Source organism: Chrysoperla carnea, chromosome 1, assembly GCF_905475395.1.
Source record: "Chrysoperla carnea chromosome 1, inChrCarn1.1, whole genome shotgun sequence".
NCBI lineage: Eukaryota > Metazoa > Arthropoda > Insecta > Neuroptera > Chrysopidae > Chrysoperla > Chrysoperla carnea.
The window spans coordinates 11,469,846-11,493,549 of record NC_058337.1 but is presented as its reverse complement, the minus strand read 5'-3'; the positions used below and the strand labels follow the sequence as shown (position 1 = coordinate 11,493,549).

The following is a 23,704-nucleotide window of genomic DNA, read 5'->3' as shown; positions in this document are numbered from 1 at the left end:
TTTAATTATTGATTTTAGTTTTAAATTTTGATTTATTTAATTCGAAGTTTTATTTAATTATTGTTGTGAATATTGAGTTGAGTTGACGTAACAATGAAGTGTTGTTAACAATATGCATATGCTAAACACCTATTATTGATAAGGGTTTGTTATCTAGAGGTTTGTATATTAGTTATTTAAACAGAAAAACTACAGTGACCATGTTTGCAAGTTTAAAAAATAAAATTCGAGAGGAAACAGGCAGTGATGTTGTTATTAAGGTTAATCCACCATTCGGGAAACGTGCCCCCTCATCTCGGGGTCGACATTCTCGAACAGGATCCACAACCAGTTTAAATTCAATAATGTCAACTGATGGTGTTCGAGATGATCAAAATGTAAGTCCAATTTCCAGTAAATTTGATGAAGAAGAATTGCAAAAGATTTTAGCGAAAAAAGACGCGGAATTTGAGAAAATTTTAAAAGATAAGGAATTGGAATGGAATAAACAACTAGAAGAACGAGAAAATGATAAAATTTCGGCTTTAAAAGAAAAGGAGGATCTTGATAAAAGAATTTTGGAACTTGAAGAATTATTAAAGATTACAGAAGGTATTCCTTAAAAATTTAAATTAGTAATCTAAGTCTCAAAAATGGAATCAATTTTGAACAAAAATTAATTTAAGCCCTCGCAATTTGAAATACGTATTTTTGGTATTATGTAACATATTACGTGGATTATACTTATAAGTTGTAAATTTTTAATCAGTAAAAACATTTAAGAATTAAAAATGCAACCAAAATACTTTTTGAAAATTTGAAGATATTTAAAATTCCACATATGACCTAATGGTGCATGCATAAGACAAATAAAATGGATACATTTTTTTCGACTTCTAAATTTTGAAACATTTGAAAATATATACTTAATTCCAAAAAAACTGCCATAGTTAAAACATTCTAAGCGTACTCATCATATGTTATGTTATAATAGTAACACTTAGAATGTTTTAAAACGAGCATTTTTTTTGACATAGAGTATATCTCGCTTCTTAAATTTTAATGATTTTGCTCCCCAGCCTACCTAGTATTTTAGGTAGAATGTAACAATTTTTAATGATCCATCTAAAATTTGAAGTCATTTATTTAATAAGCAAATCCCAATTGTTGCACATTTACGTCCTAAGCACTTCAGCTTAATATCTCTCTTCGATATTTTTAAACGTAACAAACTTGGGACCAAACTTAGTATACCTTGATATATTTCATATATGCATGGTATAAAAACAAAAAACAGAGGATTGTAGCGCTAAAAAACGAACAAATTTAGATTGACTGAAGTCAAATCCGATGAAAACTTCCTTATTTATTTTATCGCCTCGTATGACTCGTAGGAAATTCGTTCGGGACTCAAAACACCAAATTTTGAATTAAAAAAAAAAAGTTGTGTATTTTGTAATCAGTTTTAAGCAAAAAAGTACTCTTGTAAATTTTTATCTAGACGCTTAGTTTTTGAAATAAAAATTCTTGAAAAACTAAAAATACAATATTCGATTTTAAGCAAAATGTTTTTTTTTTTTTCAATTTTTGAGGGAATTCGCTCAGCCAACGCAGCTGAAAGCAAAATGAAATCGCATACTAATATCCAGCTTGTTAATAATCGCTTATGGAAAAGGGTAGTCAACTGTGGCCTATTATTTTGTCGAATAAATATTTTTTGCGAACAACTGAGATAAAGATAATAATTCGTTTCTCATCCACATCTATTATTTGTTTAACGTTCAAAAAGTCTAAATGAATGTATAAAATTTGTTTTATAGAACAGAAACGTAAACTGGCCGCTTACCGTGAAGATAAAGAACAGTTGGAAAGTCTACAAGCACAGGAAATAGGAAAAGTTAAACAATTATTACTGCAACGAGAGAAAGAATTGGCAGAAAAAACTTCATCGTTAAAAGAAAATAGTGATTTAGTTGAGTCTCTTCGTGGTCAAATATCACGATTGCGACATAGTGAACAGGAGCTAAGTTGTGTTCAGGTATTTATATTTTAATATTCTTTTTAATTTTACCTTATAATATAGTTGTATATGGGCGAATTTTGGTATTAACTAAACTATTAAATATTAAAATTTAGTTGTAGATAATAATTATCTACCTAATAGTCGATATTTTAATTATCATATAATTAGTGGACTCGATGAACAGTTTTATTTTATAATACGTATCCACGTGGATACTACGCTGATTCTGAATTTTATTTTAAATGTGGGGAATACAAAGTTACTACAAATGATTAACTACTAGCTACAGGGTGACTACTACTACTTGGCTACATATGGAAAACTTTTTTATTGTAAGGTTTACGAAAAAAAGTTATTCTTTATAAAAATCTTTGCTTTCGAAAATATTAACATTCAGCTATTCACTCTTGACATATAATGTATAGGGTGCACCACAAATTGGGAAAGTTTGATAGGAATGTTAATGGTCGTTTTGAAATGTATATAATTAGAGAAACGGTTCAAGAAATCACTCCTGAGATATGGGAGCGTATTTAAAGAATTTTTTTAAAATAACAATTACATGTATGGAACGTGAAGGTGGGTACGTTGAGGCAAAAACGAAGTGAAAATAACTGTTTTTACTTACGTCAACAATAATAAATGTAACGTAATGTATGAAAAATAAATGGTAATAATTTATTTATAAATGTTTCAAATAAAGAAACGTAGGATTTATAAAATTTAATTTAAAATTGAAGTGGTCAAAACATTCCCAACGTTAACAATTTATTCTTAAACGTTTATCTTCAGTTCGTTTTTGCCTCAACGTATCCACGAACGTGTTCCAGATATGTAATTGTTCCTTTACAAAATTCTTTAAATATACTCTTACATATCTCGGGAGTGATTTCTTGAACCGTTTCCCTTATAACCTGTTCAAAATGGTCTGCATTTCTAAACGACCATTACCATTCCTATCGAACTTTCTCAATTTGTGCACTCTGTATGTCAAAAGTGAATAGGTGATACCTAGCATTTCAAAACAGAGATTTTGATAAAGGGTAACTTTTTTTCGTAATCATAATAAAAAAGCTTTCCATATGTAGCCAACTTAAGTAGACACCCTGTTTGGTTTTAGTTAGTACTCCCATCAAATTAGATGAAATTTCATGATTTACTGAAGTTTTGAAGGCAGTAAGGCCGCCTATATCAAGTTTTAGCTTTTAACCCTGTATAAGAAAAATTTTCATATGTGCAGAAAAAAAAAAGATTTTGGAAAAAATCAACGATTTCCGAGTTTTATAATAAACTGTTAAATATTTTCTGAAAAATTTCCATCAATGTTCAATCTTCCATGTTTTTGGTGTTTTTTTTTTAATTTTCTTAAAAACTATGCATTTCAGAGAAAAAATACTTTTGATAAAAATTGTTAAGAATAAAATTGCCTACCGATCTGTATATTTTGATTTTTCCCTATCTTCCTCATTTTAGAAAAAAGTCGATATTTAAATAAAATATTCGAAGCATACATTTTTTTTTCTTCTCTCTAGTGGTGAAAATTATAAGGCGGAAAAAACATATCGATTTAAAATTTAACGTTCTACAACTTTGGGCAAGAGTGTGTTTTCCCTAAAATGTATAGTTTTTGAATAAATTTTAAAAGTTGCGGAAAATTTTTAATAAATATCGATTTTTCTAAAAATCCCAAAGATTGGGGATAATCAAAATATACAGTTTATTTGGAAATTATATGCTCAAAAAATTTTATCAAAAATATTTTTTTCCTAAAAAAGGTATAAAAAACACGGTAAAATTGTACATTGATGTAAATTTTACGCCCGATAACTATTTTTTCTCCAAAAAGGCATAGTTTTCGAGTAAATTGCAAAAATATGTGACAAAACGTTAAAAATCGTTAATTTTATCACCCTTTTTGTTTCTATGCATACGAAAATTTTTATTCTACAGGCAAAAAGCTAAAACATGGCATGGGTGGCATTGCTGCCTCCAAAATTTTAGTCAATTTTACCTTATTTGATGGGATTATAGGTAGGTATTCATTCGTAGCATTGCTCGAATACAGCTGGCTGAGCGTTTTATACCTCGTTAAAATTAAATAAGAACTTGTTTTTATTTTGTATAATCTGGTTAATGCCAAAACTCGCATTTAATTTGCAAAACATTGGTGATGGTTTTATTGAATGGAAAAATGAAACAACGAATTTTAATTGTGTGAAAATATCAAAGGTGGTTGAACGACATAGGTGTCCCTATCCGCAAAAAATGGATTCTTTTATATTTTGGTAACATAATTGAATTGGATTAAAAAAGTCGCCAATTAAATGTAGGATTCGTACAAATAGGGTTTAAGAACGCTATCCGTAGATACTAAATTCAAGCTTTGATTCTATATTTATATATATTTTCTCTAATTAAACATTAGAATCAAAATTTTGATTCTTATAATTTTATAACATGTAAAAGTTAACCAGGGAAGTGATACATAAAACTCTAATGCCATGTTCAAATCGGTGCCAGCGGTCGGGTAACCTGACTACTGGATAACATGAAATGCTAGTGAAGGTATTTTGTATGAGTACAAAAGGGGCACTTATATGACTGAAATGAAGTGAATATTGTACATATATGTTACAGGAAAAGTTGATCCTCCAGTAAGAGTCGACTCTTCCTAGGTAAAGTCGATTGTTACTGGGCTTTTCAGTGAAAGTTGATGAAAACCGAAAAGTGTTGACATTTGATCAACATGTACTAGTCAGAGTTAACTATAGCTAGGTTAAGTATACTTTCACTGTCTTGAGATAGTATAAGTTGATTTTTTGCAAGGATACGGTCTATCAACTAATAAAAACAAATAAGAAAGGCAAAACCTTTATTCATAAGTGTACACGGAAAAGTTTAAAAGAACTAATAAAAATTACTATACGTAGTTCTTAAATTCAAATCGATGAAAAGGCCCATTCCCTTACAATTTTCAAAAAATAAATAGGATGAATAGGATAAGTTATCGACCAGGGCACGTTGCCCGTTAGCCTCGGATAAGGCTTAGCATACCAAGACTTGGTAAATCAAAGAAAGCCCAAACTTAGACAATGACTGACAGACCAAGCCTTTATTTATTAACCTTGACCAGGGATTGAGGAAGATTTGATAAACCACGCTCGATTTATTAGCCTCGAACAAGGTTTGGGCCAGGGCTGGCAACTTACTTGGTTAGTTTTAATCTCGCCACCAACATCTACAAGTAATTGGAATATTTCGGTATGTCAATATTAATTTCTTTTTACGTTCTGGAGAAGATTTGAATAGTACAAATACCCACGGTTTAATTAGCTCTATTTTAGATTTTTTCTAGTATTATTCAACTTTTCTGAATCCAAATCATTATAGAGTAGTTCTCGTTTTGTCTTTAAAATATACTTATTTCGACTACCATGTAGTCATCATCAGTATGAATTAGATAATCGTAATTATACTCTTATAGTGTATATTACTCGTTGCTAATTTGGTGAGCGTCTGCACGTGCAAACTTTTTTGCTCTATCTATATAATAGTTTTCGAAAAAGCATTAATTTTAACAACTTAAAATAACAAAAATATTTTTTATAAAAATAACCTTTATTCAGAATATTTTCTCAAAACCCCAATGGATTCTCCAAAAATTAGAAAAAGTGCACGAAATTTCTGATGACTGTAGTTCCAAAGGATACCGTTTTCGGACTCATGTTTATCTTTATATTAAGTTTTTGTAATGTTTTGATATCAAGAATAAATTCCAAAACTATGGACACCATCTATATAATCGCAAAATTTCGTACGGTACATATATTTCTTCGAAATACAATTGTGCCTATGTTTGATCTTCAACCATCTACTGCACAATTTTTTTCTAGAATAGTACAGTCAATAAGCTGGGATGTACGGGAAAGTTGGGAAACAGCACCGATTATGATAAAACTTTTTGTAACGTGTTTATAGAATCCCGAGGAACATTGAGTAATCTTAACCTAGTCATAGAGGTCATAAAACTCCACCTCGGGGGGCCTATGTAGCGCAAATTTTTTTTGAAATGCTTATTTTAGTTTAAAATTGTCATCTGAATGGTATTTTTTGTAGCTGAGTATGAATCCGATATCAGATTACACGGATTCTGCCACGCCTTTCGAAAATGTGTAGTTTTTGCCAGTAACTAAAAATTAAATATTTTTTTCTAACATAGCCTTTAAACGGACCCTATGGTCTAAGTGTGTCCCACCCCAGGACAGCCACTCTAACCTAACCTAACCTAACATAGCCTCTAGAAACCTACTAATACATTGATATAATTGTGTAAATATAAAATTTAGTATTTCCAACAACAATATTTAATATTTTTTTGTGCCAAAAATGGCACGATTTTCAGAAGATGTGATAGAATCCGATAATCTGACATCAAATTCGTAATCAGCGACCAAAAACACCCCTGCAGAGCACAGTTTGTACGATAATTACTTGGTTTGCGCTTTTTGTGCCAAAAAAGTGAAATTTCACGCCAAAACTGCGCGACTTTCGGAAAAGGTGACAGAATCAGTGTAATCTGACATCGGATTCGTATTCAACGACCTTAAATACCTACTACATGACAATTTTAAGCCAAAATAAGTATTTCAAAAAAATTTTGGACTACATATGCTCCCCGCTGAGGTCCTATGCCCTCTAAGACTAGGTTAAGTTTGCTGTTTCTTGGGGTCCTATAAACACTTAATTAAAAGTTTGATTAAAATCGGTAGATCGGTACTGTTTCCCAGCTTTTTCAGTATCGACACTTTTTACCGGCTTATTGACTGGATTAGATATTTATGGCTACCGTACTCTTTATAAATGGATTAAAAATTCGTTTTAAGGAAAAATGTTTTGCTAATTTATATACATATATAGATACAAACAAATAACCATAAAAATTTTATGGCAAAAAATTGAATAAAAATTCGGAATAAAATATAATCCAGTAATCATCGAGATTTGAGTTAAGAAAAAGAGCGAAATTTCAAAAGAAGTACGAAGTAGTTCCACGGGAAATCTTCATCTAAGTTTCTCGACCTAAGTTTCTGTAAAGAGTGGCCACCAGATTGTTGGTGTCCACCAAGGTGTAAATCTCGGTAAAAATTAATTTTATGTGAAAATTCATATAATAAAAATTATTGAGAATAATATTTCCAATAAATTTTGTTTTAATCATTTTTCATACTGCAATATTTGATAATTGACCTTTTCCTATAAAAATTAATTAGCTGTTATTAAGAAAAAATACTTTAGAAAAAATCGGATTGTAGGGAGTTATTTAAAAATAAACGGAAAAGCGCGAAAAACCGGTTTTTTGCACAAAAAAAAAGGAAAAAGTATTTTAACAATAAAACAAAAAGGGGGATTGTAGTACTACAAAAACGAAAAAAATGATCGTTTGCGATCGGTAACATAACATTTTAAGATAATTTAAAATAAGAAAAGAAGCATTTTATTCCCTAAAACATCTGCGCAATTATTATTTTTGTATATGCATGATGAATCCGCGAAAAAGCAAAGAAAGAGTGAAATTTACCAACTATTTTGATCAGTTGATCAAAACATCAGTGGGCACTGTATATATAACGTATGCATTATAGTTTGTAAATTCCCGTTTTCTTTGGTTTTAGGGCAACTCATTGTTTAACCACGACCCCTTTTTTAAAAATCAAATTTTCTGTCTTTTTTTTTGTGCAAAAAATCGGTTTTCCCCACTTTAGCAATTTTTATACCATGTATATATGAAATATATCAAGGTATACTAAGTTTAGTCCCAAGTTTGTAACGTTTAAAAATATTGATGCTTCGAACAAAATTTTGATATAGGTGTTCATAAAATTACCTAATCAGTCCATTTCCGGTTGTCCGTTTGTCTGTCCGTCTGAGATAACGATAAATCAAAAACGAAAAGAAATATCAAGCTGAAATTTTTATAGCGTGCTAAGGATGCAAATGAGCAACATAGTTCAGTAGGACCCTTGATAGTTCAGTAGGACCCTTGTAAACTGTTAGATAGAACAAAAGTTTAAATGTAAAAAATGTTCCTTAAAAAAAAAAAACTTTTATTTGAAAATTTTTTTCGTTTCAAAGGATTTGGTAATCAACACTGGTCTATACATGGTATTTCAACAATTCACCCAGTCAATTGTTTGTTTTTACTTGTTTTAAAATAACTTTCTAAATTCCGATTTTTTTTTTAAATACTATTTTTCTCTTAAATATTGCTTTGAAAAACCGGATGGGTTAATTTTTATTATTACTGAGATATTGCCGCGCATACTGTATTTTTACAGAACCTATGGAAGGAAAATTAAAGGAAAATGTTCCCGTGGTACCTCCTACTTACAATTAAAATTTCACCGAAGTTAATCGCAAACCTAGTCGTTTTTTCGACAATGTTACGATATTAAAATATTTGCTTAATGCATTTGACCTCAATACAATCCTTTTTTTTTTGTAAATCCTGCACATTCCCATCCAACGCTCTGCACAGTTTCATATATTTTTAAGTTTAAGTGCTTTTACAGTTTTATTTTTATTATAATTATTCTTTGTGATGCTTTATAAATGATCATCTTCTTATCCCAGCTTTATACACTAGTAGGTATATATTTTTTTTATGTTTATACATACATATGGTTTTATGGTACACTAAGGGGTATTTGACTGTTACAATACCATTCAACATTCTATATCTCTATCCGATCGGGCGATTTTAACGGAGAAAATGGAATGGCAGAATACAGTCTGTTCTTTTGAATAATCAAAATAGAGATAGTTCTAAAAACAGAATGCGTAATTTTGTGCGGTCTCAGGTGTTTGCTTAACTGAGGATGGATTCTGTTAGAATTTGGTAAAATTAAGCGTAAATTTTACTTATAGAAGAAATAACACATAAATGCCATTCATTTCATCAAATTAAATGTATTTTATGGAAAAACGAGTGCCGCTTGTTATAATTTTCTTTGTAGGAAAATATTTGCCATGCTTTTAACTAATTAATATTAGGTTTCAAATTAATCTTGTTATTCAATTAATAGTTGAATAAATCTACCGGATTTTGATAAAGAATTCGATAAATTTTTGCAAATGGCTAATTTTTTATTTTTTAATAATTTTCTTTTGTTGTAAAAAATACAGAAATTGAGTTTTCCGGTTCCGGAATAATTCGCGCCAACTTTTGCATGCGGTTTTATCTCAACACTGTTTTCTTTGGTGACGTTTTCTTGAATAACTTTGCTTCTATTGATCGGATTGGGAAAATAAAAAAAAATTGTTTATTAAGAATTTCTGCATCGACCTTGCCTGCTATCTGAACATTGTAAAATGACCTCAAAATCTCAAGAAATCGCTGTTACAACTTTCCCTGATAACTATTCGAAAAATGAAGGAATTAAGTTGTAATTCTGAAAAAAGATGTAACTTATCACAAAAAAGGGTGAATTTTAGCCTGATACATAACCTCAATTTTGAGAAAAACTAATTTTTCTAAAAAATTTCAATAGTTCATACAATTTAGGCAAATCGGACTTTTTTTTTTAATTACTGGTATTTTTAGGTACTTTCGGATAGTGCGAACGATTTTTTTTCAAAACCTGACTATAAGCCGAAACACTGTAAAAAAAAATCGGAAAAATCCTGCAACCTGCATTACTAAAAGGTATAACAATTGAAAATTTCCAAGTGAAATTTTCATTTGTTATGTTGAAAATTTGGATTTTCTAATTTAAACTATTATTCTATCTTTACCTTTTAGGATCTAAATTTACTATTAAAGAACCCGGAGAACTAGGTCCAATCTGATATATGAATATGATGCCCCCCATCAATCTTCGTAACTTTTGTTTAAGTTATTTTTTTATTGGTTAACTATAAAATGAGCTATTAGCAATAATAGATTAAAATGGCCCAACCTGTATTTAAATTGTAAGTTAATTTCCTTGAAATGATTGATGCAAAAGAAAACATACTAAACTTAGAATTTGCAAATTTTTTAGCCATCTGCCCAAAAGAGTTTCGTTAAAAGGGGTAAATACAGTCAAATACTCTTATAAAATAAAGTTTTAATTTTGAGCACAAAATATCACGTTTGTACAGAAATTGTTTAATTTTAAACTTTATTTTTTGGAATTTGTTTTTGAAATAAGTATCAATTTATGGGACCTTAATTACATGCTACAAATAATTTCAATCTTATTCTTTTGTGTAAATATTTATCCACCAATATTAAAAATTATTATTATTCTAATAAAATAAGTAGGAGGTGGAAATACAGGTCAAAATAGCAACAAAATGATTACACTAATTATATTATTATTTGTGTTATAAATATTTATGCGATGTATTAATATTAAATTGACTAACTATGAATTAAAATTACATATTTTATGAAAAGTTGATACTTATTTTGAAAAAACAAATTGGGTTTTATATAAAAATATATAAAAAATAGTAATATAATTAATTAAATACAATATATAATGTGCTTAGGACGAATTGGAAACCTTGCGTCATGCATCTGCTCGTGAAAAAGCGGCATTAGCTTCACAATTGGCACAAAGTGAAGAAGAAACACGCCATTTACGTGATCGTGTTGAGTTACTAGAAAAACGTGTTAATAATGTTGAAGCAGATAATACTGAACCAGATGATAAAATGAAAGCTTTACTATCCGAACGTAATCTTTTAGAACAACGTTTGGAAGAAGCACATTTTCATTTAGCTGATATAAAAAGTTCATGGAGTGAAAAGATTACGTCGTTAGAAACACAAGTGGGTCGATTAAGTCGACAAGCTGCTGAGGAAGGTACAGAACGTCGTAGAGCGTTAAATGAACGTGACATACTTAAGGAGAAAGTGAAACAATTAGAATTTGAAGTTGAAAAAAGTAAACATGAAATTGAAACACGTGAAACGAAAATTAACCGATTAGTAACTGAAGTAGATGAATTATCAGCTGAGTTACGAGATTTACGAACGGAGTCTGATGAAGAAGTCACATTTTTACGAAAACAAATTGTGAGTGATGATAATACACACTTTGAAATTTGATTAATGCTTATTTTACTTATGTTTCAATTTCTTTAGAATATTTTGTTCAAATCTATTATAATTTTTTCCCATATTCATAGCATTCCAATTAGGTCGTGCCAAAATAATTTATTGGTATTGTTGGGACCTGAACGACAATGTTCTTAAAATTGTCTGTCGAATTAGTGATGGTTTTCATTAAATACGTCATATTTAAAACTGTATAATCCGGTATCCAAGGAAAATTATGTCCGGCAAAGTTGGAAAAATCTAGGAACATTTTATTTTATGCAAAACAATTTTGCTTCGATCAAAAACATCGGCTTCATATGTTTAAATAAAAAATTTTAAAAAAATACACTTTTTTATTCAAATTTTCATGGAGTACTCAAATAAAGTTCGAATTGTTCGTTATGAAATAAGCTACAACATAAAAGTTTTTAAGGAGCGAAATTTAACTTTTAGTACATTATTTTCATAATCTTAGTTGAGGAAATAAGGCATTTTGAGATCGAAATTTAAAAGTACACCTCCAGTTTCCACGGGATCGAACCCAAACTGTTCGCATGAGGGTGTAGGAAAAAGTCAATTTGGTAAGAAAGGTAAATTTACGCGCACGAGCGCGCTTACAAATTCATAATAACAAATCGTGCTAACAAATCATGAAAATAGAAAAAAAAAACTATTAAATCTATAATATTCTGAACTATTCTAAGAATTATCCTTTTGTTCTTGCACCTCATCTTTTTTTAAATACAAGCGTTCAAAAACAAAAATCGTTATTTTGGTGAAAATTTTATATTGATAAAATTAACGATTATTGTGCGGTTTTGATTAAATATTTGATTCAAAACCAATTCGATCTCATGTTTTGGACATTTCTAAACAGTTTTCATCGTATGACTTTTTTCACTTTCTCGCCGTTCGCGAGATGTAGTTGTTTAAAAAAAAAAACGTTTTTAGGTTAAAATTTTCTTATCAACAAATTTGATGATAATCGACAAATAATTGATTAGAAAATCCACTGATTTTATATTTTTGATTATTTTTACGAGACCGGGCGCCAGGTACCGCAGAAATCGGAAGTGTACTTGTAAATTCTGACCTTTTGGTCATTTTTCGGTTTTATTACTTTGATTATCTCGAATGCATTAAGAATATAAAAAATGTCTTCGGTAGATTTTTCAAATTAATGCGTCACTATGTCTTGGTCTGATAGTAAATAATTATTTTAGTCTATGATCACACACTTTCTTAGTCTATCCGCCTTTACGACAAATTTTGGAATGCAATGAATATAAGACATAAAATATATTATTTTCATTCTAACATCTCTAAATGGTCGAGAAAAGGGGAAAATAAAAAATGTTTAATGCTTCCAATAGTTCCATTACATGTAAATAATATTTTTCCTAAACAGAACTGCACATAATAGACGATTTCATTCGATACAACCAGCGATAAATTAACTTTTTGGTAACAAATTATTTATTTACGCTTTCATTAAAGTTGAAAAACAACGAACGGTGAATATTTGTTGAGTTAGCATGAGTCAAATTAGTTTGGGTTAATACATCATCTTGAAATTTTCCTCAGAAAATACTTTTCGTTAACTATAGACATAAGATTATTGGGAATCCAACATTGACTAAGATAATATTTATATAGGCCCATATATGATCGATAAATAGATCGAAGCCAGCCATGGTATCGTTAGATCCGAAAACATATTTTAGCCTAGTCAAATAACACTAAATTTGTTAATTTCCAAAAATCCAAACTAATTACCAAAAGTCCCGAATTTATTTCCGCCATTTGTGTAACTTGATGTATGCATTATTAGCGATTGATATTATTTTGAGGTGTTTAATTTAGATTTAAATATTATACCTTTAAATAAAACACTACAAACGATTCCGTACAAACTTCTATCCCTATTTTGCATTTTCTTTTGAACAATATTAAATTTATGTATGTGAAAATAAATATTTTTTCGTTTTTTTCGACCAACTACAATTTCGGAATTTTTTTGTCCAATTTCGGTATTGACCAAAGTTGATACATGCCATAATTCGTTTCAAATTATCCACATAAAAAAATTTTTTTGTCGATATAAACTAAAAAAAGTCATTTTTTAACTCCCGACGTTAAAAAAGACTTTTTATAAATTTGCCTATGTGTATGTGTTTGTCTGTCTGTCTGAGCCATCGTAGCTCCTAAATGGATTAACCGATATTCCATACCGATATGGCATCAAGTAAATGATTACTTTTAATTTTTTAAGGAGAAAAATTTAAGTCGTAATTCATTGGTCTTATCACTTAGGGTTTATCAACAGGGTCAGAATAATTCAATCTGTCTATCTCAACTCAAACCATATAGACTCATGCCAACTCAAATTATTTATATTTAAAAATTATTTATTTATTCCATGTGAAAATATATCAAGGCATATCCATATATGAAATATATCAAGATATATTGAGTTTAGTCCCAAGTTTGTAACGCTTATAAGATTTGATGCTACGAACAAAATTTTGGTAAAGGTGTTCATAAAATCACCTAATAAGTCCATTTTCGGTTGTCTGCCCGTCCGTCTGTGGAAACGATAACTCAAAAACGAAAAGAGATTCCAAGCTGAAATTTTTATAGCGTACCCAGGACGTAAAAAGTGAGGTTGAGCTCGTAGAAACCATCTTGTAAACCGTTAGAGATAAAACAAAAATTTAAATTTAAAAAATAAACAACTTATGTTTGAAACATTATACAAAAGGCCACACCCACAACGTTTAAGCTTTTATGTCATGGTGGGTTGGAAACCAGTAAGATAAATGATGTCCAAAAAAGATCAACAATTCACCCAGGAGGCTCGGATTCGATTTCCGGTATCAGAATCAAAAATGTAAAATCATGTTCCTACATATGATGATGAATGGTGAATAAAAAATGAAAACAACTTGATTGATGTATTGAAGTCTAGTTTCTGAGGGTAATTGGTTATTAGCGTAACCAAAGCAATATATACTAGGTAACCATGGATCTCATTGATCTTGTAAAAGATCAAAAAGAAATAAGAATCAGCAGGTCGTTACACTTTCCAAAATCTATATGAAAGCCTTTTTTGGTTTAAATTATGGATTTGTTGCTTCCTTTTTGATGATCCTCTTAGCCTTGGTTGCCGCGATACGACTCTTTAAAAGGAGTTTTTCTCTATTATGTCGAGAATTATCCATTTTATTTTAAACTTTTCTGTACAAAAAGATGTTGTGTATACTATTTTTCTGCTCGACGGAGTCGGAAAACGGCAACTAATTTTAGCACAGTGGGACGAAAGTGGGGAAGAATGTGGAAAAAAAAATAGATTGTACCCTCTGGGTAGTGGAGTGACAAACACCAGAAAAAGGTACTCTATATCTTTTGATTCTCATAGTATAGCTCAAAACTTACTGTTTATGATTAACGGTTTGTACATACATGTTTGTATTCGATTTAATTTTTTTTTTTACTTATTGCTCTTTGGCTAAACAGCACGAAACATTTGATGTAACGGGCTCTCAGATGGTTTGAATGAACTACCACTGTTGATAAAATATTTTCTGGTGATGGATTCGTTATAATATTATAAATTAAGTGTGCAGTTCTGTACTTTCAATTAGTAATATAATTGTTATGTTTTGGGGACTTCTTAAATATTTCATTTATATTTTTGTTGTATTCTAGTTTTATTTTGCTAAATAAATTTTAATTTTTAAGGTTCTTTTGTGTTTATTTTATTTTCGAATTTATTTTATTTTTTTTATTTATTTTATTTTATTATTTTATTTTAAAAGTGGCATTGCATAAATAAATTAAAGAGATTTACAAAATTACTTTCTGTAATTTTAGTTAGGAACCGAAGAGCACAAGATGAAATTTTCAGGGTAGTTGGGATCCATAAATGATAGTTTAAATAAAGGTTTATAGACTGGCAGCTAATAGAACTTTCGATTGTCATATAAACTAATGTTTTCCATTAGTACATTAGTTATAATGAATGAAGCTAAAAGACCCTGTGTCCATTCTGGATATTAGGCACAAAATCTAAAAATTTAAATCATGTTCGTTAATAATAACAGATAAAGAAAAGTTTTAAGTGGAATAAAATCAGCATCGAATCTCTCTAAATGAGCTTACAGGGATAAAAATGAACCGATATTATTAACTTCATAAACTATCCTGAAAGCTTCATTCTGAACTCCCTTTAGGAATTAATACTCATGGTCGTGTGATACAAAAAGCGCCACCAAATTCAGATAGGCGAACTTACAAGTGATGGACGTATATGGGCCTGGGAATGTATTGCCGGGGACCCAGAGTTAATCTCCTTCTTTTCTAATATTCTTCAAAATATTAATGTTAAACATCAAGCTTTCGTTAATTACTGACAATTTAAATATCTTGAAATTGGATCGGTTACCTAGTCAGGCGTAATTTCGTCAAAAATGTTACAAATTAACAATAGAAAGGTACGAGCAGTTCAATAATAATAATAATAGACCCTACAAAATGTTAGGTTAACTAGGAGTGTACAGAAAATTTTGGTAAATTTTTTAATTTTGCAAAAGTAATAAATTCAGAAAATCAATGGTCAAAAATCCCAGTTTAGAAATTTAGTAAGAAAATAACAAAACAAATTTTTTTAAATATTTTCATTTTTGTATAAAATTACAAGCCCTGGAAACACCTTCATTGGATTATGTAAGATGGATCTCAAAAAGAGAAAATTCCTTTATTTTTTTAGGAAGAACTTGAATTTTAAATATAAGCGCTATATCTACTATTCGTGACTCCAAAATACTGCGCTGACCTCTACTAATTTAAATATGAAATGGAGAGAAGGGTGCAAACATTACTTTAGAACATAACCATGGAGATAGATTTTAACCCTTTTCAACCGCCATTAAAGTACCATCTATAATTTCTTGGAGTCTTGAATTCACACATTATAATGAACTAAGATGGATAGAGCGTTTATACCGGATATCTAAAGACCTAGGTTCGAATTCTGGCCACGGTGTAATTTTTTCACTATTTAAATTATAAATTTACTAGCCATAATTAATTTGTGATAATATTCCTGTTTTACTCATCATACTGTCGAAAAACCAAATTTTTTAATAATATTATAACAATATATTATATATTATGGTAGTTGCTATCAGCCCGCTCCGCTGGACGATTTGTTTATGCAAATTAAGTAAATTGGACCAAGGAATCATGTTGTCCCATACAAATTTTGTCCTCCTTTTTCACTCTCTTATAGGTAGAATTTTAGAAAACCTTTCTTATCGAATGCTTACGCCAAACACATCGACCAAGTTTCAGGTCTCTATGATCAGCTGTTTAGGCTGTGATCAACACACAGCTGTGTGTTGATCCGTCATGTCAGTCAAGTCATTCAGGATAAAGCATTTTATATGTACAATCTTGTATTCTAGATATAATCATTTTAATTTTGTATTTAAAAAAGTTTAGTCAGTCAAATTAAGCATTGAACGTTGTATGTTGTTTGTGATGTAAAATCCAAGTTTTCGACCTCGGCAGACAACCGGGTCATTGTCAAAAATAATAAAGTAAGAACATTATTCCAGTTTTTGTCGATTTTGACCCGGAAGGACTGGTTTTTCATCAAAGATTGTGGATTTAATTTTAAAGTAGTCTAAAAAAGGCCGGAACAGTTTTTATAGGACCGATAATTTCGGAGATACAACTTTTCAAAATTTGGCCAATTTATCAAGTTACACGATTCCTTATCCACAGATGATATGCCAGGCAATATCTTGACAAGTCAAAAGATTGTCTTGAAAGTCTGACATCAGTTTTGAGGATGTATTTATTTTAATCAAACTTTCCATCTTTGATGGACATGGTTGGTAAAAAACGTCGTCTTTTGAGTTATCAAGAGAGTTTTCAAGAATATTCAAACGGCACCAATAATTTTTTGTTTACTTCATCTGGCATGTCATTTATGGATGAGAGATCGATTAATTTGAAAAATTGGCCAAATTTTGAAAGGCTGTATCTCCAAAACTATCAGTCCTGTAAAAATTGTTGCAAGCATTACCCCCCCCCCTCAAGATAAGGTCATGTAGAGGTTTTTAACCCCTCCACTCTCTCGGAAGCCTTACACAGATAATAGTAAAGCTAATATTTAACAAATAATAATTATAAAAAAAAAAAAAATTCAAATTTACTTCGAAAATACTCTGCACCGTCATGGCGTCTTGAATGATGTCACGACTTACCAAACAATCATTTTTGTGTATGAAAGTTGTAATAATAAGGGGGCCCAAGAGGGGATTTGTGTAGTAACTCGAGCGAGTCATATTAACATATGAGGGGTTCTTTGGATCTTCCTTAGTAACTCCTTCAAGTTTTAGCACTAAATGTGGGGGGACGCGCGTAGGGCAGATGATCCATTAGTAAAAAAAAATGCGATAGGGGAATTAAGTCAAGCGCGTCAGATTCAGATATGTGGAGTTAATTACATGCTAAAAAATGTACATTTCAATAATCTGATGATTTGAGCGAGACGCAAGGAAATGGGAGGCTTGCAAAGTTGCCTTAGCCGTAGTAACTCGCGCGCGATCAAATATTTTCAGATTATTGAAATGTAAATTTTTAGCATGTAATTAACCCACTATATCTTAATCTGACGCGCTCGAGTTAATTCACCTATCGTAATTTCTTTTTTACTAATCTGATCGTCTGCCTTAGGCGCGTCCTCCTATATTTAGGGCTAATTTAATAAAATCAACACGGATTGTCTTATAAAGGGTTGTTTTATAGAAGCCCTTATGACTATGGCATTTTTATTTATGTGCTCGTTGGCATCAAATTTTGCATGTGAACCTATTTTTTATTAGACATGGTTCCCGGTAGTAATGTTGCCCGTGCAAACCCGGATTAGCTTACTTTTAAAGGGTAATTTATAATGATGTTGGTATTTATGATCCGATTGGGTACGGATAGTTGGCATATTTTTGAATAGACGCGGATGTCGTCATGCCATACTTACAAGTAAACAATCAAGGTTGTAACAAGCGACACAACTCGTAGTTGAAAAAAGTGTCTAATAAAAAAAATATACCCACTTGTAAAATCTGAGACAAACAGTCTGATAAATAATGCCGCTATAACGTCTTTATAAAACTACTCCTTATAAGTAAACAATCCGGATTTAGACGGTTGGCATGGCCACAATTATACCTAGAAGCGGTGTCTAATCTAAAAGTGAAACCAGCACCACAGAGACGTTTATATTTACAATTTATATGTAAACAATCAACGATACGTAATGCATAACGATTTTCGCACCTGGAGATTGTGTATGCATAAATAAAAAAAATCCTAATTTACACAGGCAGTATGTAAACCAATATAGTGTGATAGTGATCTCAATCTTTTTGTTTCGTCTTATAAAAGGCAAATAAGCTCTTCTCTTCTATCTAATCTCCGTCCAATTTTTTAATGCTTAAAACTCTTATTTTGGACCAGAGTCCAAAAATTAAGGTTATAAAAATCCATTACACCTCAGCTGAAAAACACAAAACGATCACAATGTAAGAGTCTAAACTAATTTTGAACTTTTTAATAATTTCCGAACCTTAAAACTAATCGTTGCTTCTCCCAGCAAATTAAGTTTTACTCATATATGGGATTGTCCATAACTCTCGTAACGTTTTTAAATAAGTAATAGCATGTAAAAATTCAGATTGCTCCTTTCCCCCTCTCCTCAGTTACGTAAATTTTCATATTAACAAATGGAATTCCGTAAATTCACAACATTGATGCCAAAACATTCCAAAAAAACAAGTGAAAACAAACAATTGACACATCCTCCCCCCGTCCTTGTAACGTAAAATGATAATAACGTATAATGAAATCAATACATTTGAAACATCAAAATTTCTGCAGATTTAAATACAAATAATTTCCCCCTTGCACGTTTTTGGATTATTTTCTCACACATACTATATGTATACAAGTTATTCGTAAATAATTGGGCCAACCAGAAATCATGAATTCCTTGCGAAATTTCAAGACGAAAAATTCTTTGGCCTTTTTTCGATCTGAGATACAGTTAACGATTAAAGCTTGTTTAATTATCGAGTTTAATTTTAATTTCTCGATTTGTATTATGAAAAATTTAAGGTTTTTATAATAAGCAAAGTTGTAGAAAAAATTGTTTATTATAATTTATCATCAGCCCAATTTTAGATTTAGATTTGTATAAATATAATTGACAATATGATGGTGTTGGCAACAATTTGAAGATTATCAAATAATTAGATAAAACTTAAATTTTTAGGAAAACACTGATGATGAAGTACGCGAATTACGTGAACGACTAGCAAATGTTGAATTACGTGCAGAGACCGTTCAAGCAGATTATGCACGTGCTTTAGCTACAGCTGAATTGGAAAAAACAACAAATAAACAATTACACAGTGAAATTGAACAATTGAGAATTGATTTGAAAACTGAGCAAGATAAATGTAAAGAGATATGTTCGTCATATGATAAGTACGATCTTTTTTTATTATTTATATTATACAAGTGTATCGGAATCGAAACACTCTAATTTAAAACACATTCACTTAAATATTGAACATAAATAAGCAACCAAGACTAGAAATTTATACATATAATGTACAGGGTGCTTTTTTAAGTTGACATATGATTGAAACTCGATAAATAAATTTAATCGAGGAAAATGCTTCGAACGAAAAATATTAGTTTCAGAGACACATGTTTATACCGGCATCGAATTCGACCTCTTTTCTTTTATTCATAATTTCACTTTTCTCTGATTCATAACTGACAAACATATTCGATGAACGCTTTAAATTAGAAAGTTGTTTTTTTATAAATAACAAAGAGGAGAGAAATATAAAAAAGATAATAAAATTCTCTACAAAAATGGTGGTATGTATTTTTTGCGTAAGTCACATATTAAACAATCTACTGGAAAGTTACTGCAAAATTTGAAACAAAATATTTTGAAATTTTACGATGCTCATATTGCAATAATTCCATAACAGCAACATATATATGAGTTTTTTACTTTCAAATAGCGTTATTAATGTTTTAGAGGCGCATAAGCTGCTTTTAAATAACTTTATATGCGGTTTGTTCGAGAGTGCGCAACTTTGGCGACCTCTGGCCAAATTCGAGAATAACGAATCATAGTAAACAATTATTTATATAAATGTTATTGCCCGTTATGCTGTCTATAATTTTCATTGAGACTTTTTTTCCATCCCTTTCGCTTGCTTAAATCGCAAAGAGGAAAATTATTTGTCTCAAATTTTGCACTAACTTTTTAGTAGATTGTTTAGTATGTGACTTACGCAAAAAATGCATGGGACCTATATTTAGAGAGTGTTCCCCCAAAAGGTAGCATCCCGGCTTTTCAAATTTATCTTTGACCATCCTAACCGTAACCAAAAATTCGAGCTTCCCCCCAAAAATGCGATTTACTATATAGCATTTCGGCTAGAATTACTGTAATATTATTTGTAACTTGCTATTTATAATATATTTTTTGAAATTTTATAGAGAACGTAATGATAAAGATGCAACATTATTACGAAATGCACAAGTATCACAAGAAGTTGAAATTGCACGTCAACGAATTGCAAATCAAGATACTGAATTGGCTGAGTTATCAAACCGATTAGCTGATTTAGAAAGAGTAGTCTTAGATAAAGATTCGCAATTATCAAAAACAGAATCAGAAATTACAAGTTTAAAATCGAATGTTAATAAATTAGAAGAAGATGTTTTAGAACGAGATAAGGTATGTATGGATATATTTTAATTATTATATTATTTTATATAACAATAATTATGCTACAATGCGGTGTTTACTTCTTATTAATTCGTTTTTTCTTCTTAAACAATTTTACGTTTGGTATGCCCAATGTAATTATTCATTTCTATTAGTTCCATTATAGAGCACAAACATTCCACCCTGAATCTTAAATTTATTTTTCATCTTCAGTGATAGCATTTTTGCGACCTGCGAGCTCATAAAGAATATCACACAAAAAATCATATTACCAGACTGTGTGATATTCTTTACGAACTCGCAATTTTCAAGAGTAGCATCTCAGCCGAAAATCTGCGGTTTTTTTACTAAACTTTCAAATTTTTTTCACATTTTCTAGTCGCCTTATTGATTTTTGATGTTTTATGATTTCAAATTTGGATTAGCGTAGGGATTATTTTTGTAGATAATAACATTTTCTATATCTTTACTTAAAACTTTTTCCTGAATAATGCATAGGTTTTTATTTATAGCCCTCCAAACTTATTCAATATGGCTATTGCTAAATATATATTTAACGACCCTTGATATATTAAAAATGGTGATAACCAAATTTGTAGAACATGAAATTTCCTATAAATTTCATTCAAAACTTTTTGCCGTAACATTGAAGATCAAAATTAAGATAGGTAGAAAATTTAAATGGAAAAATAACATTTGGTAATAATTATCATTTTAAAACGAGAAAGAAGTAATTTTTTTTGTATTTTACAATATTGTTTAAAGTTTGTTTACACACAATACACTGTAAGAAGACATAGTTCAAGGTTTTTAAATTCTCAAAGACGAATCGATAGTCGTGCACCTTGTGTCTGTCAGATTTCTTACTATTGCGCAGCAAGTCAATAAAATTTAAACTTACTTTAGTACACCCTGTAAAAACTTTCTTTTCTCAGTTCCATTGGTACAGAGCGTACAACACAAGGTACAAGGTGCGAAAAAATTGCACGACTAGCTATTTATCAAACTACAGAGAACATGTTTGCATAGTAAAGTATTAAGTTCTACCCTGAGCTTATGGAGATGAGGCTCACTACGTCTCTTTATTATTATTTTTTCTTTTTTAACCCGTCAGCACTCGCGTAAACCGTTCTTGCTCAAATCATAAACTCTATATAATTTTATATAAATTTATTTTTTAATACCCTTCATTTTAACTAATATCACCATATTTCTATTAAAAGTTTTTAAAATTTACTGAGTAATATAGGTTGTACAAAGTTTAACGAAAGTACAGAAACAGGCCCGAAAATTTCCGAAGTGAATATTTTTTTATTTACACCTTCACTCCCGTGATGAGAGAAATTTTCGCACTTTAAAAAACTGTTGAACATATTTCAAAACATATATACCATTTGAAAAATAAAAGTTATTTATAGTATGTTTTAAATCGAGCTTGAGCAAAATACTCATAACGCGAGTGCTGAAGGGTTGAAGCTAAATCAATAATACAATCCCGGATCCTCAACATAGTCATTCCAAGGTATTTAGACAGTTAACTCAGTTGGTAATCTTTTGGTTTCAGAATATAAAAGTACTACAACAACGATTAGCTATCATGAAGAAAACATTACAACGTGAATTAAGATCGAATGATTCAGATACACAAGTAGATAATTTAAATGATAACACCATTAATTTACAATCAATAAATAATAGTAATACATCATCAAATACACCAGCAGCAGTGTTACAACCTACATCACAAACAACTAAATACGTTGGTACAAATGATTCAGGAACATCAGCAGCATCAGCATCAAAACAAAACACCAATACTGATGAGGATGATATTAATTTTAAATATTTAAAGCATGTTATTATTAAATTTTTAACTAGTCGTGAATACGAAGCTAAACATTTAACACGTGCTGTTGCAACACTTTTAAAGTTCTCACCGGAAGAAGAACGTTTGTTACATGAAACCCTAGAATGGAAAATGTCATGGTTTGGTTCACGGCCAAAAGTTGGCAATGGTCAATTGGCTAAAGCAATACCACCTAGCTGATATTTATTTTAATTGCATTTGTTTTATTGCATTTATTCAATGCTTGTTTTTAAAAATTTCAATACAAAATGATTCATTGATCAAGTCAATTTGGACACCTGACCTGTATATAAACGTAGTAGATGTTGATGCAGAGCTCAACTTTTATTTATAACCATTTTATTTTTTAGTACAACTATAAGCCGGAATGCATAGGAAAAGTTGGACAATAGCACCGATTTTAATGAAACTTTCTGTAACGTGTTTATAGGATCAAAAGGAATCTTCAGCCAACTTAACCTAGTCATAAGGGCGGGGGGGGGATGGTCTATGTAGTCTAAATTTTTTTTAAATGCTTATTTAGGCATCATAAATCGGTGGTGCTGTTTCTCCACTTTTTTCCTGCTTATTCATTGTATATTTTGTGCATCTATTCTTTTATAAAAGCATTTAATTATTTTTTACGAGTAATCAACATTTTTATTTTTATAAATTAACAGTCTACTCACAACACTATAGTAATTACTAAATAATGCCATTTTTAACTGTCTGCTAAAACATTGTGCGTTAGAAATATATACAAAAAAAAAAAAAAAAAAATAATAATAATAATAATGAGTGCATTCACGCTATCGTTAAAAGTTCAGTTCCGAACCAATGACACTCCAGAAAATCTCAATTCAAGCAATATACCTAAGTTGGCTACATATGGAAAACTTTTTATTATAAGGTTTTCTTATAATAAAAAAAGTTATTAAATCTCTGTTTTCGA

General features: G+C 30.2%; 1 protein-coding gene across 1 annotated transcript; it reads left to right on the top strand.

Moving 5' to 3' along the window:
* Positions 1-48: 48 nt before the first annotated feature.
* On the top strand, positions 49-23,243 carry LOC123305456 (golgin subfamily A member 1). The gene is made up of 6 exons (XM_044887170.1): positions 49-591; positions 1,800-2,017; positions 10,535-11,062; positions 19,425-19,639; positions 20,675-20,915; positions 22,471-23,243. Exons 1-6 carry the CDS (start codon positions 201-203, stop codon positions 22,951-22,953), a joined length of 2,076 nt encoding a protein of 691 aa, XP_044743105.1. The 5' UTR covers positions 49-200; the 3' UTR covers positions 22,954-23,243.
* Positions 23,244-23,704: the final 461 nt, after the last annotated feature.